General features: G+C 34.2%; 2 protein-coding genes across 8 annotated transcripts; one reads left to right on the forward strand and one right to left on the reverse strand.

Moving 5' to 3' along the window:
* Nucleotides 1-3,646: 3,646 nt before the first annotated feature.
* LOC132271031 (uncharacterized) lies at nucleotides 3,647-17,060 on the reverse strand. 6 transcript variants are annotated; one of them, XM_059772264.1, is made up of 14 exons: nucleotides 16,846-17,060; nucleotides 15,185-15,273; nucleotides 9,711-9,851; nucleotides 7,708-8,322; nucleotides 7,438-7,617; nucleotides 6,815-7,296; nucleotides 6,641-6,725; nucleotides 6,483-6,563; nucleotides 6,291-6,410; nucleotides 6,052-6,192; nucleotides 5,831-5,913; nucleotides 5,670-5,754; nucleotides 4,080-4,202; nucleotides 3,648-3,997 (listed from the first exon to the last, which is right to left on the reverse strand). In XM_059772264.1, the coding sequence occupies exons 4-13, from the start codon at nucleotides 8,320-8,322 to the stop codon at nucleotides 4,086-4,088; spliced, it is 1,989 nt and encodes a 662-aa protein (XP_059628247.1). In that variant the 5' UTR covers nucleotides 9,711-9,851; nucleotides 15,185-15,273; nucleotides 16,846-17,060; the 3' UTR covers nucleotides 3,648-3,997; nucleotides 4,080-4,085. The 6 variants fall into 6 exon arrangements, with proteins under 6 accessions (XP_059628250.1, XP_059628249.1, XP_059628247.1 ...); XM_059772265.1 differs by lacking the exon at nucleotides 15,185-15,273; XM_059772267.1 differs by lacking the exons at nucleotides 15,185-15,273; nucleotides 16,846-17,060 and having other exon boundaries at nucleotides 3,647-3,972; nucleotides 9,711-10,822.
* A 1,334-nt stretch (nucleotides 17,061-18,394) lies between these two features.
* On the forward strand, nucleotides 18,395-25,379 carry LOC132271032 (nuclear transcription factor Y subunit B-10-like). Of its 2 annotated transcripts, none has more exons than XM_059772269.1 (6): nucleotides 18,395-18,670; nucleotides 18,790-19,024; nucleotides 19,119-19,626; nucleotides 19,750-19,833; nucleotides 19,988-20,038; nucleotides 24,938-25,379. In XM_059772269.1, exons 2-3 carry the CDS (start codon nucleotides 18,807-18,809, stop codon nucleotides 19,291-19,293), a joined length of 393 nt encoding a protein of 130 aa, XP_059628252.1. In that variant the 5' UTR covers nucleotides 18,395-18,670; nucleotides 18,790-18,806; the 3' UTR covers nucleotides 19,294-19,626; nucleotides 19,750-19,833; nucleotides 19,988-20,038; nucleotides 24,938-25,379. The 2 variants fall into 2 exon arrangements, with proteins under 2 accessions (XP_059628252.1, XP_059628253.1); XM_059772270.1 differs by having other exon boundaries at nucleotides 18,794-19,024.
* Nucleotides 25,380-26,520: the final 1,141 nt, after the last annotated feature.

Here is a 26,520-nt window from a genome sequence, read left to right on the forward strand (position 1 = left end):
ATGGTTCATTTTTTTTTGTAAAACTAACCTGGCATGTAATCATCGTCGCCTCCATCGAGATTTGGTGTGTATTTATTTTTCAATGTGTTCAAGTGTGTATTTATTTTTCCCTCAATAAACGTTTCAAAAGTGTTTTTACAAATGTACCCTGTATTTATTTTGCTATTATTTGGCTTCTATTCATTATAGCATTATAAGCTATTCCATTTTTAACTCCTCATATTTGAAACTATTCCATTTTTAACTCCTCACGACATTTCGTGAGGCCATGAGACCCCTCCGACGTATAGGATTTTGCTGCTTGCCATTGTCTTCAACCATCAAATGTTCTTCCTTCATATATAAGAAAATACTAGGAAATCTCCTCAGTATATATAATAAGATAGTAGGAAATTTTCGAACTCTAGTGAATTGTCTTCCATAAATTCATGCTAACCCTTGTAAAAATATTTTGTGTTATTAACCTCTCTCACTTCAACCCGCTACGATTTGCTTGCATAACTCCTAATTATAGACTTGGAAGGTAAAACTCTATCAAATTGCTTAAGGAACGCTGGTGGAAGTTGTAGTCGTTGAGAGCTCCGTTCCGGGAGAAAAACTTTGAAGAACTATGGACACAAATCAGGTAAGGAGAACTTTTTGCAAAGTACTATTTCATAATGGAACTGGCTTAAAAGCAGCTTCTTTACCTATTAGGGAGAGAATAATTGTTTTTAGGATATCTTATAGAAAAAAAAAAAAATTAGCTTATGTGTAATGTTTTAAGTGATGTTGGACTATATTTTGTATTACTCATTCCCTCAAGTTAGATAGATTGGAATAAAGTTTGTACTCTTTATGGCACTAATGGATTTATTTATGGATGTAATGTGCAACCTAATTAGCGGTGTGGGTTATAATACCATTTTCAATTGCAAAAATAAATCCCTTTTGCGAAGGTAACACTTTTTTTCCAAAGGTACCACATTTTTGAGCTGAAGGTACCACTTTTTGGCGTCAAGGTACCACGTTTTCTCTAAACACTTATTCATGGCGCTAATGGAGCTATTTGTGGATGTAATGTGCAAGAAAATTAGCGGTGTGGGGTGCAATACCATTTTCAATTGCAAAAATAAATCTCTTTTGCAAAGGTACCACTTTTTTTCCAAAGGTACCATGTTATTGAACTAAAGGTACCACTTTTTGGCGTCAAGGTACCACGTTTTCTCTAAACACTTATTCATGGCGCTAATGGAGCTATTTGTGGATGTAATGTGCAAGAAAATTAGCTGTGTGGGGTGCAATACCATTTTCAATTGCAAAAATAAATCTCTTTTGCAAAGGTACCACTTTTTTTCCAAAGGTACCATGTTATTGAACTAAAGGTACCACTTTTTGGCGTCAAGGAACCACGTTTTCTCTAAACACTTATTCATGGCGCTAATGGAGCTATTTGTGGATGTAATGTGCAACTTAATTAGAAATGCGGGGTGTAATACCATTTTCAATTGCAAAAATAAATCTCTTTTGTAAAGGTACCACTTTTTTTCCAAAGGTACCATGTTATTGAACTAAAGGTACCACTTTTTGGCATCAAGGTACCACGTTTTCTCTAAACACTTATTCATGGCGCTAATGGAGCTATTTATGGATGTAATGTGCAACTTAATTAGAAATGCGGGGTGTAATACCATTTTCAATTGCAAAAATAAATCTCTTTTGTAAAGGTACCACTTTTTTTCCAAAGGTACCATGTTATTGAACTGAAGGTACCACTTTTTGGCATCAAGGTACCACGTTTTCTCTAAACACTTATTCATGGCGCTAATGGAGCTATTTATGGATGTAATGTGCAACTTAATTAGCGGTGCGGGGTGTAATACCATTTTCAATTGCAAAAATAAATCTCTTTTGCAAAGGTACCACTTTTTTTTCAAAGGTACCATGTTATTGAACTAAAGGTACCACTTTTTGGCGTCAAGGTACCACGTTTTCTCTAAACACTTATTCATGGCGCTAATGGAGCTATTTGTGGATGTAATGTGCAAGAAAATTAGCGGTGTGGGGTGCAATACCATTTTCAATTGCAAAAATAAATCTCTTTTGCAAAGGTACCACTTTTTTTCCAACGGTACCATGTTATTGAACTAAAGGTACCACTTTTTGGCGTCAAGGTACCACGTTTTCTCTAAACACTTATTCATGGCGCTAATGGAGCTATTTGTGGATGTAATGTGCAAGAAAATTAGCTGTGTGGGGTGCAATACCATTTTCAATTGCAAAAATAAATCTCTTTTGCAAAGGTACCACTTTTTTTCCAAAGGTACCATGTTATTGAACTAAAGGTACCACTTTTTGGCGTCAAGGTACCACGTTTTCTCTAAACACTTATTCATGGCGCTAATGGAGCTATTTGTGGATGTAATGTGCAACTTAATTAGAAATGCGGGGTGTAATACCATTTTCAATTGCAAAAATAAATCTCTTTTACAAAGGTACCACTTTTTTTCCAAAGGTACCATGTTATTGAACTAAAGGTACCACTTTTTGGCATCAAGGTACCACGTTTTCTCTAAACACTTATTCATGGCGCTAATGGAGCTATTTGTGGATGTAATGTGCAAGAAAATTAGCGGTGCGGGGTGTAATACCATGTTCAATTGCAAAAATAAATCTCTTTTGCAAAGGTACCACTTTTTTTTCAAAGGTACCATGTTATTGAACTAAAGGTACCACTTTTTGGCGTCAAGGTACCACGTTTTCTCTAAACACTTATTCATGGCGCTAATGGAGCTATTTGTGGATGTAATGTGCAAGAAAATTAGCTGTGTGGGGTGCAATACCATTTTCAATTGCAAAAATAAATCTCTTTTGCAAAGGTACCACTTTTTTTCCAAAGGTACCATGTTATTGAACTAAAGGTACCACTTTTTGGCGTCAAGGTACCACGTTTTCTCTAAACACTTATTCATGGCGCTAATGGAGCTATTTGTGGATGTAATGTGCAAGAAAATTAGCGGTGTGGGGTGCAATACCATTTTCAATTGCAAAAATAAATCTCTTTTGCAAAGGTACCACTTTTTTTCCAAAGGTACCATGTTATTGAACTAAAGGTACCACTTATTTATGGATGTAATGTGCAACCTAATTAGCGGTGTGGGGTATAAAACCACGTTTTCAACTGCAAAAATAAATTCCTTTTGCGAAGGTACCACTTTTTTTCCAAAGGTACCACGTTTTTGAACTGAAGGTACTCATTTTTGGCGTCAAGGTACCACGTTTTCTCTAAACACTTATTCATGGCGCTAATGGAACTGTTTGTGGATGTAATGTGCAACTTAATTAGCGATGTGAGGTGTAATACCATATTCAATTGCAAAAATTGGTACCTTTTGTAAAGGTACTACTTTTTTCCCAAAGGGACCACGTTTTTTGAACTGAAGGTACTTCTTTTTGGCGTCAAGGTACCACGTTTTCTCTAAGGAAGATCCAAACCAATTTTTCATTCATTAAACTATCCATTTATCGACACCATGGAACCAAGGAAGATCCAAACCAATTTTTCATTCATTATAAACTGCTTCAGTTTTAAACTCCATCAAATTTGAAATTAGTACATTAATATAGTAGTGAAAGAAATTTCATTGAGACCCTAATATAATAAGCCATACAATACTAATTCCTGAGAACCCAAAAGAGCAACTTCATTTGATTTCATGTAAGGTAGATGCCAAAATTCAAAGCCATACAATAGTTGCAAAAATATACCAACCTAATCCACAATCAAAAGTTGCAAAGCTACTATTCTTTAAAACTTTAAAAATAGCTAACACCAACAGAGTGCAAAATACATGAAAAAAAAATGACACTATTCAACAATACAAATGTCCCATATCCCACATCATTTCAGGTACCACTTTTTAGAAAATTCAACGATCGTCCTATCCCACTTCCTCTAGCTTCCAACTGGGCAAATACTGGTATGTGAGGTTCCTTGAGGTAAATGGTACCTTGTTAGCTGATGGAGGTGATGTTAGAATCATAAAAATAAAAAATAAAAAATAAAATTACTAACCACAAATAAGCTGATGGCACCTTACTTGAAATCAACATGCTTGACCAAATGGATAAAGTGCTTTGTTCTTTACAAAATCCTTCATTGTGTTATTGTCATCTGAAAGCAAATTTGAAGCAATAATTGCACGTAATCTATCAACATCCACCTGCAAATTAAACCAGGTAAAGACAAATCATGAATATAGGATTGGGAAATGGACTTCATGCGTGAATACATATAAGTGTAAATAGATAGGAATCTAGTGTTGCAGAAACTATATATTTGATAAAGAAAACTTTTTCAACAATGTTGAATTTGGCATATGCACAAAATCTCGGTGATACTAAACTTTTATATGTGAAATATTGCATAAACAGGTAGCTTCATCCTTGGGAAATATGTTAGCAATTTGGTCAGATCAGCACAGACACAGAACATAAACAAAACCAAAACAAATCTAATAATACGAAAGATCTCCCTGTCCCAAAATAGTTATCCCTTTTTACTGATTCCAAACACTCAATGGCACACACCTTTTTTCTGACATTCCAAAAGTAATCTTAAAGTGACTATTTATTTTGAAATTTTTTAATCATTCATTTCAATATGTCGTAGTTTCAGTATCTTTTGTGTTCGGTTCTTTTTTAATGAGCACCACTAAGTACAGTGAAGTGACCATATTAACTGCAATATGTTCATTTAAAATGACAGGAGTCCAGTATTTGCGTATCTAATTGGTTAGGTGATGTAGGAAAAACAAGGTTGACTAATGATTTAAGCTACTGATCTCATACTGAATTCTTTGACAATGAAAAACTGTCTGAAAATATTTAAGAATATGCTATTCATTTAAACCTCATCTAGCAAAGCTGGTTTCTACTCGATAGGACCCATTATACAGTGGATGTCAAACATTTTCTATATCATTCATTACAAGGGAGTACTGTTGCTTACTTCATGTTAGATTAAAACTCACTAGAGCTGGATGCTTTCTCTTTCAAAAAAATGGCACACATTAAGGGTATACTGCATTAGGGGGTTCTAAGGTTGAAAATTTTGTTGCCTAAAGGGGTTGCTTACCGCTCTCTTTGTTTCAACACGTGCCATAGTCCCCTGGTCTTCCCGCTATTGACACTACGACATTGCAGCCTAGCGGGGAGAGATCGGAAAGCGAAGTACTTGCACACAAACATGGGTTTAAAAGATGCAAAAAGAAAAAAGAAAGGTATAAGCTGGAAAACGTGTAAAAACAGAATGGGGAGTGCAGTGAAGAGGAAGGAAAACGTTATAGTGGATGCATTTTGTGGTTGCATTAATTTTTTAAATTATGTTTGCATGTATTGGAATTGAAGACCCTCCAGTTTCAACCCTTGAACAAAAGTATGTAGGAATGTGGATCAGTTTTACAAATATATTTTTTGAAACCTTTAAAGGCAAGACCCATTTCTTCCTTTGAAGACTAATGACCAGTGGGTGCTTAGATTAACAATGCACCAATGGTTTAGAAGAAAACAGAGAATTAAATGATTAACGAAGAGTATCGAGGAGATTGTGTGATTTAGTAATTCGGTAATTTCTTCATTCGGGGAAAAAAATAAATAAGACCCATGTAAAAAATAGAATTGGGCTTCACCTTCTCTTTTGGGTGACTGAGTGAACCATCCCATTTCTCCATGAAGTCCAACATGAAAGCACCACAACTATCACTGAATAAAAGACTGTTTAGGTATCTGTTAATTATAATTGTGAACATAATCAGTACACCAAACTAGGAACATTAAGTGATAAAATTACCTATCGGGCTGTTGAGGTACGTTGGGCACATTGTATATGAAGTTTTGTAGATCTCTTCCGGTGAATACCTCAACCAACATTACCTACAAATGCACAATATATAAATGATTAGAGTAAAAAATTCAGTACCACGTTCTTCAACTTGTATACTTTACCGTCTTAATTTAACAGTAAATGAATACATAATCAAAAAAATGAGCTCATATGTAATAAGCGTTTACCAAATCTTTTGACATCTTGTCTGGAGTACGCTTATCATGCGAAGAATGTTTGTTTGAATCCAACACATCCATACGACTATCGCAAATGTTAAAGACATACAAGCACCAATGTTTCTCATTTACAAGTATTGGAAAGAAAAGCTGCATATTTAACAATGTAAAAATTTAATTACTTTTAGAATCATATTTTTTTGATAAAAGTATAATAATTATTTATGTTTGCAAGCGATAAATATTACCATATTGAATTGGCAAACTTTGTTATCATCGACATTCCTTATCCTTTTATAGTTGTTCCAAACTGCTTGTATTTTACCTTTCCTATCAACCACTTTTGAAGGTATCTTGGAAAGTTCAATCTGAAAATGCACACAATTGATAACCTAATATGTGTCAAACAAACATTCACTATAGATAGAAGAATTTGTTACCCCAATCGAAGGCGGAAAGAAAATTTTGGTTCCTCTACGCTTTTGTTTCAGCTGGAGCATTTGGCAATAGACTTCAACCACCTACAATGATCACATTTAAACCATTAATGCATGCGTGTGATTGGTTTGAAAAATCAATGAACTTTAAGTGAACATACCATATTTGATATCCAATGATTGTAAGAGATTGTTCTCATCTCTTTTCTTGTGAGGAAAATATCATTTATGTTCACCAGCATTTCACTATAATTAAACAATAACATATTAAGTGTTTGAGCATAGAAAGTAAGTAAATATAGAGCAAATAAGAAATTATTTATATAATTTCTCACTCATCATTTCTGCTCTCATCCATGGCATATGAGATGACTGCCTTTGCTTCTGGACGAAGGACACGCAATCGGTTGACCTTCATTTCAACCCAAGGTGATCCCTTATGGCGCCCAGGCTTTATAACACGTAATAAAGGGATCACTGCTTCCTGCACATCACGCTCCTCTTCCATTGCTGTGGAGGTTCCCACTTCCTCCTCCATTGGTGCGGGGATTTCTCCTTCCTCCTCCATGGGATCGTGTTTTGTAAAAGATTGCCAGGGTGAGTTTGCTTGTCTTGTGGAGGTTTCGAATTCCTCCTCCACTGGTATGTGGGATTCATCTTCCTCCTCAATCGGATTGTGTTGTGCAAACAATTGCGAAGATGGGTTAGGTTGTCGTGTGGATGAACTGGGTTCTGAGGATCTCGACCCCCTGCCTTGGCCTACATTGTGCCGTTGCTTCCATTTCTTAACAACTTTAATAATTTCATATGCCAACTCCTAACAATTTTAAACAAGTTTAATAAATATATATATCAGTTAATATATAAATGTAACCGTAGAGTTCCAAGTAATTATGAATATGCAAATATAACCGTATATTTAGTACCAATTATAAAAAGCCATAATTGACGTGATTACCTTATCGGCATCTTCAGATGTATCAGTTGTAAACTTTACCTCACCGAAGCCGAAACCATTATATTTATGCTTCTCCAAATTCAACCTCTCGCCTATTAATTTGTTGGTCCATCCACGTACGCATGACATCTCAGGCTTCGGTTTTGGTCCATTGACATCCACACGGTGTAGGTAGAAAAGCTACAACATATAAGCCATTATGATAATGACATTATAGCTATTTAAAATAAAATGATAGACACATTACAAATATTATATCTTAGAACATACCATGAGAAAGAACAAGCATCCATGTATGTATGTACAACCTTCTCTTCCTTCCTTTCCTTTATAGGACGCAATTCCTTTTTTCAACCAATCTAAAACAAACTTCCCCCAATTATACGATTTAATAGCATCCACATTGTCAACCGCTGCCAATAACCTTTTGCTTGTCTCATTTTTCGATATGGGTGCTAGAAGTGATCCGCAAGCGAAAAGGACAAAAGCCCTCTTGAAGTCATCCCCAACAGGAAGAACGTCTAATTGATGCACTAAGTTTGGCACTTCTATTACACCGTCCTTTAAAAAAATGCCATTTTCTAACCAATGCACACTTTGTACAATATAATTTGGCACATCTTCTCCTCTTCCCGAGGGTAGGCCAAGTACCTCTTCAACGTCACTTGGCGTAACATGGATCCGAGCGCCAGATTCAAGGGTGAGATGAGATGTTCTAGGGTCAAAGTGTTCTACCAACCATAAGCACAGGTTGCGCTTCAAAATGGTACACTCGATGTCTAAAAGGGACCCAAACCCAATCTCTTGTACGGCAACCTTTTTGTCTTCACTTAAATTGCAAACCGTTTCCTTGAATTTATTTGGAGAACACCGGGTATTCAACATCTACAAATAAATTACCAACACAGGCACATTAGATACAAAAAGGAAGGATAGAGCACATATATGGACATAACAGTCCAACTTAAATTTACCAATTTGCACTTCTACACATTACATGTTGAAAAGATTCAATCTCAAATCTGCTAGCTTACAAAGGCACTTGGGACTACTCATATATTCCTAATTCATTAATTCAATACACATTCTTCGGAATTAATCCAACTAAGCACGTTAATGATAGGTAAAACACACAAAAATAAGCATATATAAAGCATCACTTAACCCAATCGAATAGATAAAAGGAAAAAAAAAAAAACACTTACAGTTTTTATTTTTATTTCTTTTATTGAAATTGTTGAAAAGTTCTTTTCCTTGGATGTTAATGGTCGTATGGTTTACCTAATAAGGGAAGGAGGAAGGATCCAATGTCCTCATACCATTTGTTATAGGAATGAAGGTTCTACCTCGTATTTTTAATTAGAGAATAACTCTAGGGGGTTTTGATTACCATTGGAAATGCTCAGCTCAGAGGATAAGTAATGGACCTTTTTGTTGATGATCTTATGTTAATCACAGCTGGGATGTTGAATCTGTTAAAATACTGACAGAATCAATAGCTCAATTTAGTTTTAACTTCTATTTCTAGCTTGATTCCAAATAATGCAAAGAGGTGTCATATTCTGATCTGGTATAGAGACTGCTACTCAAAACCTAATTCTCAGAAAGCTTAATTTCTCTATTAGGACCCTCCCAATTAGATATTTGGGAGTTTTATTATTGTCTAATAGACTGAATAAACAGCACTGTGATCCTTTAATTGAGGAGTTTTGGACTACCAACTACTCATTTTGTGCTGGAAGGTTACAACTTATAAAGTCTATGCCATTCTCAGTGCAAGTTTATGTGGCTTCCCCCTTTGAATCTAGGACATTCAAAATTCAAACACACAATCAATTACCAATTAAGCACCCAAATTGGCCCACAAATATTAATAACATCAGTTTCTCGAGTCAAATAAATAAGTTAAGAATTATCCTTTTTCAAATAAAGTTTTATGACAACACCATGATAATGATGATTTTTATTTTTGGGAAGCACTGGAAGTGTTTTTGTTGCTTCTACAACTGAATAACTACACAAATCTTTCAACCTTCAAACACAAAAACACACACACAAAAGAAAATAAAAAAATAAAAAAATGAAAATTTTGTTGTTTATATATTAATAAATTTTGTTACTTTATATTGTACTTTGTTTCATATACAATTGGGTGCCTGTCTTAATTGACAGATTTATGCTTCATGCGGTTAACATCCAATTTATTATTAGCATGAAAAAAACTGGAATAAAAAATATATATATATATTTAAATAATTAAAGATATGACTTACCAGTATGAAGTGATGAAAGCACTCTAAAATATGGTAAGACCGTAGGGTGCTGCAATTGTAAAAATTATAATCCACAATAAGGGCCTTCAGCTTGTTCAAGACTAAAGTTCAACCCAAATTTACCAATTAGTCTTTCAAATCCTGCAAAGGGAGATCCTGTTTCAGTCATTATCTTCACAAATATTTATAACTAAAATTCATAAAAAAAAAAAAAAAAGTATATAAAAAATATCATAAAATTTTTCACCAAATAGGATTTAGTTTGCAAATCAAGAATTACAGTTACAAATCTCAGAACAAGATAACCATAAACACGAGAAGCTAGAATGAACACGAACAGTCATCTTAAGACATATACACCAACTTATTAACTATTAATAGAAAATCGAACATGACACAGATATTCAAATTTATAAGTCCAGTCTTCATTTAAGCTGAGTCTTATGCAGTAGTTATGCTACAAAATAGGAACCACATGCTTTAGCTTTTATGTTACTATAATTATAAATTAAGGAAGGCTATTCTAAGTGTAAAGAAATAAGAAAGTGTGCATCAGAAACAAAGAAATAAAGAAAGAATTAATGAAAGAAAATAGAGTTAGCATGCATAGGAATGCAAGGCTCTCTTCAAACTGGCAACTGTATGCTAAACTAAAAACTACTTCAACCCTTGTTTTCTTTAGATATACTCTTGTTGAAACTCAGAATTTGTAATTTGGTGGTTTGACAAATCTCACACATACATGTTACTTTCAGAAAAATATGTGTACATGAGTCCAGTTAACTGATGGGAGATATTCTGATGACGTTTTCTTGAGTCTCCGTTCAAGTTTCAAGCTTAAATAATGTATCCTATCATGAATTTATAAATAAGGTCACATCAAATCCAACTTCTAAATATTAATTTTTTTGTCTTTCTTAAAGGGCAATAAGAAAATTGAAGACCCAATCAGGGTCATCTCTCCTTTCTGCATTTCGATCAGCAAAAGGAGAAAAGGTTTTGGAAGTGGAAGGGACAATCACCAGCCAGCCGGTTCTTCAAGACGTGGGAATTTCTACATGGCCTAGTATATTTTTGTGATAGTTCAACTCTTTAGTATTCAAAATGCTACTTTATATATATATATATATATATATATATATATATATATATATTTGATAAAAAAAAAAGGGGTCAGGTGACATGGTGAAAGCTTAAACTGGCCACTATAAGGAGACATATTTAAGTATGAGATCAGCCATTTCGTAGGCTGTAAACAAGCTGAGTCAAGCCAACTTTATAGAGCTTATGCTCAGCTTGGCTGGTTAGAAGCAGTGTCTGAGCTTAGTTTGAGCTTGGTTAATTTTTTAACAGTTGTGATCAAACTTGACTCACTCAAATAAACCAATTACTCAGCTCGGTTCGCATAAATGAATTGAGTTCTTAAGAAGTTCTGGAGGATGGGAAATTTGGAGCCTTGTTATCATAATTGTTAGTCAAAATAAAATACGCGCGTCATGCTTTGCAACTTCTCACTGTTGGAGCAAAAGATTGAGAAAATGTGTCTGTGTGACTGTAGATTCTTAGTTTTAATTGTTGATTAAATTTGGACCATTGACTTCTTTTTCTGTAAACAAATGAATATCAAATCTAAAAGATAGGTGAAACGCATGAAAAACTTAAATTAACAGGATAATCTGCCAAGGAATGCTCTACGATGTCTCTAAATGCTAGTTCAAAGTTTCAAATTATGTATCCACATAAGGTATAAAGGAAAAAACAATCATGAGACTTGCTACATCAACAATATTCAAACATATATACAATAATAACAACGAAATAGTAAAAAAAGGTTCAATAATTGCTGTACTACTTTCACAAGTGATTGAAATTTGCAATAAACTGTACATTATGCATAAAAAGGCTTCCTGATAACTATTGGAAAATCTGAAAATTTGGATACAAGTCCATTCAACCAATCTTTTCCTAAGTCCTTATACTTTATCCTATGTTTGGTTGCCAAGAAATTGGGAAAACAAGAAGAAATTAGGAAACATGGAATCTTGTAACAATTCTACTCCTTTATAGAAACTTGTTAATCTTAAAGTTTTTCTTCTTTCCTTATTTTCTCTGCTACCAAATAATAGACAGTTCAAAATTGTTGTGTTCTAGCCTAATTTAACCTACATCTTAACTTAAAAAGTCCAAGCAAAGACTTAAACTTTTATAAAAGATTGGGATGATCAATACCAAAGTCCATGCCTTCTAGCAAACAAATTTAATGACATAGCTAGCCCTTTGTCCTACATTGTTAATTCTCAACATACACAAAGAAACATCATCCACATATGGTACAAAATGAAATTTTGCATATACACCATTATTAGTAAGACAAATCCAACAAAATGAGATTAATTAATCAACAATAATCTACTTATCCTAAATTATTTTTCAGTCAACTTGTTCATTCTATAGAGAAAAGAGTATCACCCAGTGGCCTAATTGATAGAGTGGCCAGCTTCCTGTGTTCGAGTCCTTTCTCCTTCTAGTTTGCCAAGGAAAAAAAAAATAGAGAGAAAATACCATTTTCATGGCTGGGAATAACATGCACTTCTACTGTTACGTTATTAGAAATAATTGTACTTTAGCTTGATGGAATGTCTGGAACAAAATTTTAGCAACTTGAGGTATAAAATCTACAAAAGAAGTACATTATTCGCTTGGAATTCAACATTTTAATAGAAAGAAATCGTTAGTATGCATATGTTTCTGGTAAGGGGAGAAAATTGTGACATTTCAGTAATCAAATAGGCATAATATGGAATCTAATCCCTAATAATTGAGAAGTAAAGTCATAAGATTAAAGATGCAAAACTAAGACAAAGATGAAATAATTAACACATTTATTGTATAAGATAACTGCAATTGTTGGTAGAATATATCAACTACTTATTCCTATATAAGAGATTATACCTAGTTGATACTTCCATAATCATTATCTTCACCTTCTCACCAAAATTAAAGCACGTATGTAAAAAGCATGCTATTAACCACCATTAAACTTAACTAGAAAACTTAAAAATAATATTTTTGGAGTAATTATCTAAAAAACAAAAGTGACTAAACAAGTTCTTGAAATTGTACCAAATAATTGAAGAAATATAATGTTAGTACCATTATTGGAGGTAGTGCATACTATGTCCCAGGAGGTAGTTAGTAGCCAATACATATATCTTGTAGCAAATATTTTGTAGCCGTAGTTCCTTATTTTGTAGCAGATTAAGGTACTACTTCTTTCCGATATTCCCTATGGCAACCACTTAGTTATCGCGTATGTGTCTAACTTCTGGCTATAAAATAGCATTTTTAACTACACAGCCAGACATAGCATAGGTACGTAGTCTCTTCTATACATACCAATATTGAAGAGCTTCTTCCTTACATAACTACTACTATATTAGGAACTACTTGACTGCCTTACCCATTATACATGGATTTGTGCTCTATGGTAGATTGAGTTTATAAATTTGTATATAACCTCTCATCACATGGTACTAGTCACAGTTGTGAAGTCCTTGAAGAGAGTTCAGGCTTATGGGTTTTTGGTGAAGTAGCTCTGATTGTCTTTTTGGGTTAATATAATTTATAGTGATTTCGATTATATTCTTAAGAGGATTATAGAACCTAACCTTCTAAAGTTCACAAGAACAGGAATGACATCAGTTTAAAAAATCTTAATAACAACTTCCACTTTATCTTCACTAGCTGAGAACTTATCCTGTCATTATCTACAAAAAATTGAAGTCAGTGAAGGTTTCCTGTCTCGAAACAACAGAAATTTGAGATTTACCACAACTTTATGAAATTCTGCATGATTAGTTACAAGTGTTTCCCAATGAGAACTCATTAACACCACAGTTATTTTTCCCTTAACTTTTGGATTTGACTTATTTACTTCCTTGCATAATATATAACCAATAATTGTATTGCCATCACACCTACCATGAACAGAGGAGTTATCAATAGTAATCATAGTCATATTTACAATGAGACTACAAAGAAATTACCAGTATTACTGGTATGCAGTTATTTTGAAAAATCCTCTAATATTTTTTTATCTTTTTTTTTTAAAGTAAAAAAAATCCTCTAATCTTATCTTTGGAGAAACAAGAAAGTTTAGTTCCACTTTTTATTGCAAATTAGTATGCACCCAATTGGAGCAGTAGCACAACCAAAACCAAAAAGGATAAAACTGAATCATTCTTCTATTAAAAAAATAAATAAATAAAAGAAAATAAAAAAAACCAGCAACTTCATAAGACAGAAAAACACAGCTTACAACATATGAATCCTCAAATCTAGTGAATATGTAAACAACACATGAATTGAAATCATGTCAGCAGAAAGTAACAACAACTTAATTGATTAAAATTTTCAACACATAGTATCATTTACAGAGAGACTCTACAACTTTCTAGGGGAAGGCAGAGATGAAAGAAGAAATTGGAAAATAGTACCCGGGTTAGAGAGGGTTAGGGCTTATCCCTATGCTTGAAGAAATAACTTCTGCGATTGAAGAAAAAATTAGAAAATTGATGAGAGTTCAGAGAAGGAAGAAAGCAGAATAATAAAGATCAATGAAAGTTTAGAAAAGGAAGAAAGGAGAACAAGGCCAGTACCTGGGCGATTTTCCTCTGAAGGTGAAACTTGCAAAAGACAAAGCTTCAAACAATCAGCCTTTGTGATTGAGGCAAAGTTATGTCAGTGCTTAGAAAGGGTTAGGCTTTCATTGATGGATTCAATAGAGTGAGGGCTAGGTCTCATTTGAGAATGGGAGAGAGAAGGGTCTGCACAAATAGAAATATGAAAGAGCATTAGGGCTCTAATTAGGTCAAAGTACCTATTTCAAGAGTTATAACGTGACCGGAGGCTGAGATGACGGTAAAAAACCCCAATTGTTTGCAACCGTCCAGTTATTGCCGCTACACCAGAAATTAGAAAGAGAAAGGTTAGGGTTTCAGCAAAGAGGGAAAGAGGAACCGTTGAGCCTGAGTATTTGATTTCCCTTTAGCAGATCGAAGATTGTTCGTGCCATGGCATATTGTATCTGTATCGCAGGAAACAAGTGAGGGAGAAAGAGTCGTGAGAGAGGGTTACACCGAATGGAATATGAAAGGCCTTAGGGCTTGAAATTAGGCAAGTGTAGAAAAGGGCATTTTAGGCAACACATAAAATAGGAAGAAGGGTATTTTAGGCAACAGAAATATCAAACAGTATTTTTTCATGTGCCACCTCAGCTTTTGGGTCAAACCCATTTTAAAGAAACTATGGGACTTTAACTCAATCTCTTAGTAAATATGATACCCTAAGTCCATTTATGTGTAATAATCCCTATAATTTATAACGATTTCGATTATATATCCTAAAGAGTATGATAGTGTGCAGGGGTATTTTTCAGAGGATTATACATTCTTAAGAGGATTATAGAAACTAACCTTCTGAAGTTCACAATAACAGGAATGACATCAATTTAAAAAATCTTAATAACAACTTCCACTTTATCTTCACTAGATGAGAACTTATCCTGTCATTATTTACAAAAAATTGAAGTCAGTGAAGGTTTCCTGTCTCGAAACAACAGAAATTTGAGATATATCATTTTTCATATATTGGTCAAGTCAAATGCTCAAAGAATATTCTTTCAAAAGAACAAAGAGGCTCAAGAAAGATGCTGATTGCGAGTGTTAATCATCGAACACAGACAATTATGTTATGTGAAAACCATTGTAGCAGAAAGTACATAACCAATCCAATTATTTTAGTGCATAATAGGATATAGCTTATTTTAGCAAATCAACCATTTAGTGGGTACATTCAATTTAAAGCCACTGTCTAGAAAGCACTAAGTTTAAAAAGTATGGAACACATATTGGTTAGTATTTAAAGAGTATGATACGAGCACGATAAGAGTAATTCCTTGCTTCTTAAGTGACTACTCCTCAAATTTTAACTCTTGTTTTTCAATTGCAATGTAAAACATTTTATAAGTGCCAGCGATCCAACCCGTAAAATCACGCTCTCTACATTTTTCCTATTAAATTGAGTGAAAAAAAAAAGGAGTTGCAGCCGGCTCCTTTTGTGTAGTCCCCTTATATCTAATAGTTTCTATCTTTCTTTTTAGAAAACCCAATAGCCTACAATAGCAAGATATTGACAAGATATTTAAATATTCTATACTCAAAAAACAGATAACACATTAACAAGATATATAAAGACTACCAAAAAAGAATATGGAGCTAGAGTCCCAAAAACTTTTAGGCCAATGATTAAATTGCAACGACCGTTCAAGACTCTATTTTTTAAAGCCAAACTGAATATATATATAATATTACAAGCAATAGATAATAATCAAGTTTCTATTTTGTTTTCACTTATTAGATGCATGAAATGGATCAAAAAGTTAAGACAAACACTAACTTATGAAATTAGTGTTACATTTCTGCATTTCCAAATAAACCTTTTAAATTAATAGTAAAGCTATCCAAAGATCTCCAGTTGACAAGAGCCATGAATTCTCTTTATGGATAGGACTGATATAAGATTCTCAGACTGTGTTTTTACATTCACAAATTACGATATTTTTCTCAATCCAATAGCCAGTGAAGAGAGCTTATGACTCTTTTCAAGAGAGGGTGACTTCTCCTTTAAATTGATGTCTATTTCCAGCTGAAAGTAACTTTCATTGATAAATTATCCACCACCAACAAAAGTTACTGATCATAATGTGTGAACAAAAAATGAATTCTGAAGTTTGAATGTCCATAGTGTAACATTAATGCCAGACACCCAATATGTTAATTATTATAAATATCATACTTTATCATCATATAAATAAGCCTAAATACTACAAGAAATTTCTTGAGACACCATGTATGTTCTCACCAGGACTAAATGTTCTCATTTCATGACATCAACTGCTTTGTACTCATATTTGAGATCTATGTTGAAAGAGGCGATAACTAATGGTCAATAATTAACAAAAAAAAAATTTTTTTAACTAAAATCAAATAAAAAATCAGGGTTTTAGAAAGTGAAACCGGCAGAAGAAATTGACTGATCAAAATTTAGAGAGCGAAAGTAGTAGAGTGAGAGAGACCTTTGAAGTTGAGAGCGATACGAACACGGCAAGAGCAAGAGCTCCCCCAGGAAGAATATAGCTTCAGCTTCATTGGCTCCTCACCATTACTCCCCTATTCACAAACAACCAATAGCTTGTTAGACAGTTAAATCAATCAGTTGAGTCTGTAGTGATTGATGTGATGGTGCTCTGTGCAATTGATTGATGATGAAGTAAGAAAATTTTAGTGACAATTTCTTTTAAAAAAAAAATTAAAATTAAAATAAATTGGAAACAGAGCAACTGATTCACAACGAATTTGAGAGACACTAACCATAGTGCACGATAAGAGTAATTCCTTGCTTCTTAAGTGACAACTCCTCAAATTTGAACTCTTGTTTTTCAAGTGCTATGTAAAACATTTTATAAGTGCCAGCGATCCATGATGTAAAATCACGCTCTCTACATTTTTCCTATTAAATTGAGTGAAAAAAAAAAAGGAGTTGCAGCTGGCTCCTGTTGTGTAGTTTCTATATTTATTTTTAGAAAACCCAATAGCCTACAATAGGAAGAAAACCCTAATTTTACAAAACCCAATAGCCTACAATAGGAAGAAAACCCTAATTTTAGAAAACCCAATAGCCTACAATAAGAAGAAAACACAAAAACAAGAACCATTACAACAAAAAAGCTTAAGAAACACCAAATCATCATAACTCAATCCAAATTTACAGCTGAAAAAAGAAAACAAGAAAAATTCAACCGAAACAATGAAAATGCACTGACAAATGTATGGTTTGAAGCTCACCGAGAACCCTTGATCCCTCTTCTGAGCCCATTGTAGCTGGACTGAAAATTGAGCTGGGTTTCTCAATTCCTACAGCGATAAAGCTAGAGAGAGAGGGTGGAGGGACCGGCTTAGAAAGAGTCGTGGAGAAAGAGAGAGAGAGAGAGCAGCGATGAGAGAGAGCAGCGAATGAGAGAATTTTATTTTTAGGGCCAAAGAAGATCGTATTTACCGAACGAATTAGGGCAATATATTAAATTATGGAGAAAGGGCATTTTAGGCAACACTAAAAAAAGTGAGAAGGACATTTTTGGCAAAACATTTCTTAAACAGTAATAATTCATGTGCCACGTCAGCAATTCATTTTAGGGAAATATGAAACTTTGACTCCGCCTCTGAGTAAATACGGAGCCCTAACCCCATTTATATGTAATTATCCCTTTAAAAAATATGTACTAGTTTGACAAAAGGGTATAGTAGGAAGATAAAGGGCAAATTAGGGTTTTTAAATTTATTTTATGTCAGAGGGTCTAATTCTGTACCTTTTTTGAATTCTAGGGGCTTGCATGCACCTGTTTTGAATTCTATGAACTTGCATATACATTTTTAAAAAATATGTACTAGTTTGACACAAAGACGAGGGATTTTTTTTTTTCACTTAACCCAAATTTTAATGCTCCACCAACTAATTGAGTCTAAATTAGATGGTTCCGGATCCTTGAGCATACTTGTTGAGGTTTTCCACAAGGAGTCAATCCAATAAAACAGGACACAACTAACACGTGTGTAAACCAGAAGCATGTACTCTATAAAATTGCTCAAAAATGGTGGATAGTCTTTGCTTAAACAATGAACGGTGCAGATAACACATACAAAGCCGAGAAAATCCTCTGAAAAACACTCATCAAAATCACGCTCTCTCTCTCTCTCTCTCTCGCACCCCTCTTCTAAAGCGTCCGATCTCTCTCTCCGAAAAAAAAATAATAAAAATAAATAAATAAATTCCATCAATCAATCATCTCTCGACGCGCGCCAAATATAAATCTATATATATCCTTCGACTTTCTCTCTCTTCCGGTTAGCGTCTCTCTATACATCTGAAAATTTTTCCTTTTCTTTTTCATTTTCTCTCTCTAGGGTTTGGGGTTTGAATTTTAATTCCAGGAATGATTTTCTACGGTCATGTCTGTATGAAGCTAGGGTTCCGGCGACGATGGCCGATTCTCCGGCGAGTCCCGCCGGCGGGAGCCACGAGAGCGGTGGTGACCAGAGCCCTCGCTCCAACGTTCGCGAGCAGGACAGGTACCTTCCGATCGCCAACATCAGTCGGATCATGAAGAAGGCGTTGCCCGCGAACGGAAAGATAGCCAAGGATGCCAAGGACACGATCCAAGAATGCGTTTCGGAGTTCATCAGTTTTATCACCAGCGAGTGCGTGATCATATAATATATGTATATATACACACACAATATTTATTGAAGTAGGTGTGTGTTTTATGAAAATGATTTGCTGATTGTTGTGTAGGGCGAGTGATAAATGTCAAAAAGAGAAGAGGAAGACGATTAATGGCGATGATTTGCTGTGGGCAATGGCAACATTAGGTTTTGAAGATTATATTGATCCGCTCAAGGTGTACCTAGCTAGGTACAGAGAGGTAATTTCTACTTGTTTGATTTTTTGTATTGGTTATTTGATTTGACATCATACAAGCAAACATATATTTTTAAAATTTTACTCTTATTTTGGTTTTGACAAAAGTGAGTTAAAGACCGTGAAGGAAAGGAAAAATTAAGTTGTTGATTTTTATTTAATATTGAAGCTTGTTAGTTGTATTACCCACTGTTGGTGGGTGGAGGTTTAGAATTTGTTTTTGCCTTCTGACATTTTATTTGCAACCAAATCAAGTACTAACTTATATTTTATGTTTAATTTGTCTTTGATTTACACGATTCTTGTGAGTTTAATCTAACACATCGATTTTCCTTTTTGGTCCTGATAATTTTGTGAAACGACGAATATGTCACAGTTAGAGGTATGTAAACCATCTCCTTCACTAAAATATCATTTTCTTCTTCTATTCATCTATACAACTGTGGTTTGTGTAGTCAATGTAAAATTATTGCTGACACTGCTTCTAAATTGTTACCTTTGACAGGGTGAAACTCGGGGGTCTGCTAGGGGCGGGGATGGATCCGCCAAGAGGGATGCAGCTGGAGCTCTGCTTGCCCCAAATGCACAGGTGTTGTAGTGAAGTCTTCTTGGGTTTTTTTTTTTTTTTTTTTGGGAGATATAATATGTTCAGTTGCTAACATCATTTTTATATGGTTGCACGTTATCTCACAAGCTCATTGTATTATCTTCTTTTTGTCTTTTATGGTGAACAAATATGGCAGCTTGCTCATCAAGGTTCATTTCCTCAAGGCATGAACTATGTGAATTCCCAGGTAAATCTCTCCTTCTCTCTCTCTCTCTTGATGTTTTACTTTTTCATAGGCAAAATGAAAATACAATTAGTAGTAATTTGTCGTTGAAATTTTGGACTAAGTTTTGCGTAATATATGCTTGGGATATTGGATTACGGTTTCTTGTCCCCATTGGCTTTATTTGGAAAAGGAACAAACTTTGGTGAATGTTGAATACTCATAAATAGTCATTTATAATTTCTTTCTTTCATTTTTTTTTTTTTTGATGAGTAATCTTCTCCCTTTCATGTATTTTCATGCATCGCTTAGAGGGAGAGAAAGCATTAAAAGAACAGAAGAAATTGCAGTTGCATGTACTTGTGAAACCTCCATATGGACACTAAAGCCTATATTCTAGAACCCCCCATAAAATTAGAACCTCAAATTCATACATGTTCTAAAGAGATAATATGGGAACTGGAAATCTTATAATAATTACAAAATTGATATAATAAAATGTTGTAAAGGGCTTGAATTGGGATTATTCCGCCCCTTAAAATATCTCAATATATTGCCTTCTTGTTTACTTGATTTTATGTTCTTCTTGTTCTTAAACTTCATAGTTTTAAAACTTGGGCGACTCGGCTAGAGTCGTGTCCGAGTTAGGCCGAGATCTCAAATGTCTCACTCGAGACAATCTAATCTTGGCTTGACTCAGTTTATCCAGTTGAATTTTGACTTGACTTGCCCGAGACGGCTGTGATTCAGCCAGAATAAAAATCAACGTTGTCTCAAAGTCTAGATGGTCATGATTTTTGTAATGACTAGGCCTAGATAGCCATGATTTTCGGTCTAGTTCTAAAATTCCTATTTTTAGCTTTCCTCTCTCATAGTTTTTATTTTTATTTTTATTTTTTATTTTTTTTTTCAAATATTAAGACCAAACCAGGGAATACCAAACCCCCCTCCCTAGCAAACAATAGATCTACAAATCAAGACACGAAAAAACTTTAGATTTTTCGGTAGATTTAATTTTCAAGTGTTCCGAAGTCTAGATTAATTGGTAAGTTTAGAAATTTTTTGTAAACTATTAATATATGTGTATAATATAAATTTATAAAAACATGCTTCATATTCTGCACTATTAATATATGTTTGTTTTGCAAAGAATTAATAAGAAACTATGAATTTAAGAAAAATAATTTGGGAAAGGCTTTTCAAAAACTGGTCTCCTAAGTTTCTTCCTCATTATTTTCATTTCCTGAATCATTAGAATCTGTATCACTCAAGGATTCAAAGTTTGAGGAATTCTTTACTGCAATGGAAAAATCAAAAGAACTACTAGGCTCCAAGTTAGCAACAATGAGAAATGCAACATGAGGAGAATTATCATTATTAGATTTTGAAGAATTAGATTCAATATAGAAAAAGTCAAGATAAGATAACATGGCTCGTTACGCTCATAAAGCCTCTTTGGTTTCTTCTTATCTTTACCTTCTTAATTTTTTTTAAGCACTCATTAAGCATTTTACCTTGTTCATGACAATTCAGTCTCCTTGATTAGTCTTTTTCTATTCCTAGATGAATTGATACCCCTAATTTTAGAAGTATACCCTTTCTTAACATTGTTCATGTTCTGCTCAAGGAATCTCCTACGCTTCATGGTAAGCTGGGCAAAATCATATATTCCGGTTTCACTTTCAGATTCGTTCTTCAACCCTAGAAGAGGCGATGTTCTTATTCTTCCTTCGTTTTGGAAAGTTCAGCTCATAAGTCAATGGTGCTCGATCATAAAAGAATGAATTGTCTAATTTATCAAAAAAAAAAAAAAAAAAATCATCATAAAAGAATGAATTGTCTAATTCTGCTGTTTGCTCTTCATGAACGTTGCTGAATCTCGGAGAACACTCAAACAAATAACCACCCACACAATTGAATCTTTCAACAACTCAACTCTGCTGGTGAAGAATAATACTTGGAAGCTGTAGAAATCACCCAAATCTCAAGAACATGCACCCTCCAATTAAGTGTATCCATAAAGGTGTATGAGAGTTTTGAGTTATAAATGACCTTATTATAGGTACCTTGGAAGTCAAGAGAGTGTTTTAGATGTAAAAGTGATGTTCTTCATGCATGTGTGTCTAAAATCCACAAAAAGAAATTTATATTGTATAGAAACCCTAGTCCTGTTCTGAAAAGAGTTAGAAAAATGTTTGGCAGGGTTTGAGAGTTAGAACATTTGATGACTTCTCCAATATTAGAAATATTATCTTGTCACCGGTGCTCAACTCAATGGTTTGCACAAAATTAATTCTCAAAGTAAAATTGCTTTCCAAACCATTTTTTCCTTGTAAAATTAGAACTTAAACAACCATTACCTGTGCCTAAGTAAGTGATTATGAATTGTCTTCGGATCATTCTGCTTTCTGTGCCACATATTTATCACATTTGCAGTCTGTGATACACGACTTGATATCATCATAAATGATAATTTTAATGTTTATGATCAAGTGAATCTGAAAATTGTCAATATAAGATTTACTTCTTACCTTTTAGCCTTAATTCGTTGTTGCCTCAATGTATGCTAGGTACGACCCTTAACAATGATGTATTAATATGTAGTATTTTAACAACGATTTACTTCTTACCTTTTAGCCTTAAACCATTTTTTTCAAATCGATCCAATCTGAACCATGTGTATCCCTTAGTTTCTAATAGTTTTGATAAATTGTAAAAATTCTTGGTCTGATCTTCTAAATTATTATACTTCTTTTTCACACTAATGTAAAGGAGAACCCTGTGATTAAGGTTTGTTGGTCAGACGATCACTCGTTGCTTTGTGCCATGAAGTGTTGACCAAATATCCTTATTTTCCATATTTATAAATAATATTTTAAAAGTTTTAATTAAAGTTGTATGCAGCTCTTTATGACTGCAATAAAAATGTTGATTTATTTCCGTATATGGCACGTGCCACATTCCCTTAGGCACTTCTTATGATGGATATTTTCAAGTACAATATTGCCTCTATTTATGGTATGGATCAAAAAATGTTGAGATGAAAGTGGCTAGACAAGGAAATGTTATAGGTAGAAGTGAGTACATTTGTGAGTCTTTTCTCAATCGAAGGCTGTTTCAATGTATATTCTGCAATGTCAGGATATTTGACCTCCTAGGCCCATAAACTCTCTTTCTTTCTTTCACTGTATAGTTGTCTCTGTACACAATTTATATGGTTTGCTTGGGGCCTTGGGCTTTGAACTACCATGTTCCATCTTTATCAATGTTGCCTTAATTGATGGTTATCTAATATCTGGAAATTACCTTGCCGTCCCAGTATAGTACCTTCCCTTGAAGCCAACTTGACCAGATATTAGGAAGCTACCTTGTTTTATTGTAGATGTTTATGTTGCCTTAAGTGATGGTTGCTTTTAACAAAAAAGCCACGATGCTTCTTTTATTATTATTATAATTTTATTTGATGTGGTGGATCTTAAGCTCATAAATTACATGAAAAATGAATGTTGCTTTCAAATACGGTTTGGCAGGAGTTAAGACTGCCAAGTTGCTATGTGTGTACTTGCCCAATCACAGCATTGCATAAATTGATGATCGGTCAATTTGTAGAACTTCCACTTGTGACTTGAACATAATGCTTACTTGATACATAGTTTCCTCACTGCATGGTTTTGGTTGTAGGACTTTTGTTGACTCAATACAGTGCTTCAAGCTTTAGAAATATTGTTGCTTTGATATAGAGTTAATATCAATTCTACGTCTTTAATCTATGGTTTCTTCAACATGTAGGCCTACAGTGTGGAAAATTGTTGTGCCGTCTTGATATGTTGTTGACTCGGTATAAGGTTTTACCTTGATATATAGTTTTGAGAACTACCATGCTATCTGGATATACAGTTGCCTTCATGCATTGCAATGTTAGTGACAGTTGCTTTAATGCATGAAAACTACCATATTTAAATAATTTAATGGTTTGGTTGGTCTTCAAAGTTGCCTTGGTCAGTAAGCTTATTATTCAGTTGGTATCTAAAGTCTAAACAACCTCATTGCCTATTGTCTCTTGAAACTTTAAATTTTCAATTTGTCTTTCATGTAGTGGCCTCAGTTTTTATATTCCATAAATTGTTATTACCTTATCTGGAAATCTCCATGCGGTAGTCCCTTAATTTATGGCCTTGCCGATGTTAATATTATAAATAATTTCCTTGACTAATGGAAACTATGATTCCGTATTGATAATGGTTGCCTCTCTCTATATGTATATGTGTCTTTTAACTGAATTCGCCTCTATATATTTCTACCACAACAGACTTGTCTACCTAAATTAATTGGAAGCATGATGCATCTAAAATCATTAAACTTGCAAAATTTGACATTCTTTGTGTTTAGATATTTTATTTTTTATTTCTTTTTGTCCTTTTATTTCATTGGTTTGTTTAACCGTGGTGTTCATGCATTGGTGCTGTTTTTTTTATAGTTCATGTTTGAGCTCCTTCTTTTGGGCTTTATACAATAATCCAGTCAAGTGCTTAACACTATTTTTTATTATTTATTATTTTTTATTATTATTATTTTTTGTGTAGTCATTTAGTGCACTTGGTGAATGGTAGTTCAAAATTTGAATATTTATCCTTAGATTTTAGGTTTGCAACTTAAAACCTTTTAGAACTAGTAAACTTAATTTTTTTGTTTTATCAAACCACACACCTTCGGCTTAATTTATTCACCTACTCCCTTCTTTTGGTTTCCTATTGGCTTATTTCTAAGAGTGATGGATTTTGTGGCTTATAGATGCTGTCTAGAATGAAAATGGTATTTCTTTCTCCTCCGATCTCTTCTTTACGAAGGGAGTGGTGCTGTTGTAATGTTTGATATGGTTGTCATGTTGGGTTTTTGACGTTGTTGTCACTTTGAATCTTGCAGTGACATGGACAACATCTAGTTGTCTCTCACACATCCAACGCAGCAAGTTGGGATTTCCGACATCGTATTTGCTGATTCCGTTATTCGAAATTATATTTATGGTAGCTGCTGCTCAACACCAGTGACGTCTTATTCAATCCAAAGCACTTTAATTTAATCTTTAATGATCAGGGGATTCCAATTCTGGGTTCTTTGTAGTTGTGATAGATACGGGGACAGATATTTAAATTATCCCATCAGTCGAACATCTGAAATGGTGTTGATAAGAAACAGCTATTTTTTTACATTTTGTCTTGGCAGAGCAAGATCTGCTGTCACATTTCATTTGTGATTTGTGCAACAGATGAGAAGCTGCAATTATGTCTTTTCATGCTGGTGTTGTTATCACGAGTCATACCCGTGCCAATGCCAGTTTTGAAGATTTACATGATTTTCCCCTATAGATATGGATGATTCATTTGCAGTGGTTGGGTGGGAATGAGAAGGAACAACCAGCAGGGTTATTTATTTATTTTTTTCACAGCGGAGGTACCCCACACCTTACAGGTGAGACTAATCAATCTCGGGCACACGTCATCCCACAAGCCACGTGCCCCGGGGTGGAGGATATGGACTCCATTTGTTTCTTTTATTTTTTCAAAAGGTTTAACGTTCTAACAGGTGCAAAAATCCGAAACAATCGATTTTTAGATATTAACGGGTGATTTTCTATTTTAATATCTCTAGTCACACTTGAGGGAGATGAATTGTACTGCTGAGTTTGGTTATAAAGAAAAAGTAGAATAATGCACAAAGTAATCTTTATTTTCTTGTTGGTGCAGTCTAATTATAGACAGGAAGATGAAGATTATAACGGTTAACCAACTTGATAAGTTGGGTTTGGGTACTCAAGTGGGTTTTGACAAAAGTCATCTTGGACCATGAATCCACGGGTATAATGTGAAGTAGTGTGATTGTGTTTGCTTGAAAGCTAGAAACATCCCATCCAAATCTTACCATGTGCTGGGCCTTGTTGAGGTGGCCCACGGTCTGGTAAATCTTAAGCAGTACGCGGTACTTTGTTGCATTCATTAGTAGCATTTGGTTTTTTTTTATTAAAGGGTAAATTACATTGAACTCCTTAGTATTTGGATAATTTATATAAAAAGTAGACCGATGCAGTATTATTTTGACATCTTCGATGAAAATACTAAGGAGTTCAAAAAGTGACTTTGAGTATAAAAAGTCAATAATGCCTACTACCTCCGGTGTACAATTTACCTGATAGAAATGTCTATCATGTTAATTTTTTCAGGTCTTAGGGAGAGTCTAATTTACTCATTTTAAAACTGTGTGTGTGTTTGAAGCGCATAAGTAGAGCACGTGACATGTTCATCACTCCATATATGCATATTTCGTTCTCTCTTTGAACAATAAATAGGACAATTGGCCATTCATATTTATCAGTAAGATGACACGTTCGATGCACGTGACTCATGAGGACCATTCCAAGAGGGTCAAATCATTTGTTGGCACGCACAACCCGCGTATCACTCCACACATCCACAATTTAGAAGAAAGACAAAGCTAGCTTGTATTGGAAT

This window comes from Cornus florida, unplaced genomic scaffold (assembly GCF_030987335.1).
Source record: "Cornus florida cultivar Cherokee Brave unplaced genomic scaffold, ASM3098733v1 CherokeeBrave_3.0.0_Hap2_Chr08, whole genome shotgun sequence".
NCBI lineage: Eukaryota > Viridiplantae > Streptophyta > Magnoliopsida > Cornales > Cornaceae > Cornus > Cornus florida.

Coding starts and splice junctions, on each gene's coding strand:
- LOC132271031 (XM_059772267.1), bottom strand. CDS start 8,322: ATGTTGAATACCCGGTGTTCTCCAAATAAATTCAAGGAAACGGTTTGC. Junction 6,726..6,814: donor GATGAGAGCAGAAATGATGA/GTGAGAAATTAT, acceptor GTTTAATTATAG/TGAAATGCTGGTGAACATAA. Junction 4,203..5,669: donor TCAGTCACCCAAAAGAGAAG/GTGAAGCCCAAT, acceptor TTTAATTTGCAG/GTGGATGTTGATAGATTACG.
- LOC132271032 (XM_059772269.1), top strand. CDS start 18,807: ATGGCCGATTCTCCGGCGAGTCCCGCCGGCGGGAGCCACGAGAGCGGT. Junction 19,025..19,118: donor ATCAGTTTTATCACCAGCGA/GTGCGTGATCAT, acceptor ATTGTTGTGTAG/GGCGAGTGATAAATGTCAAA.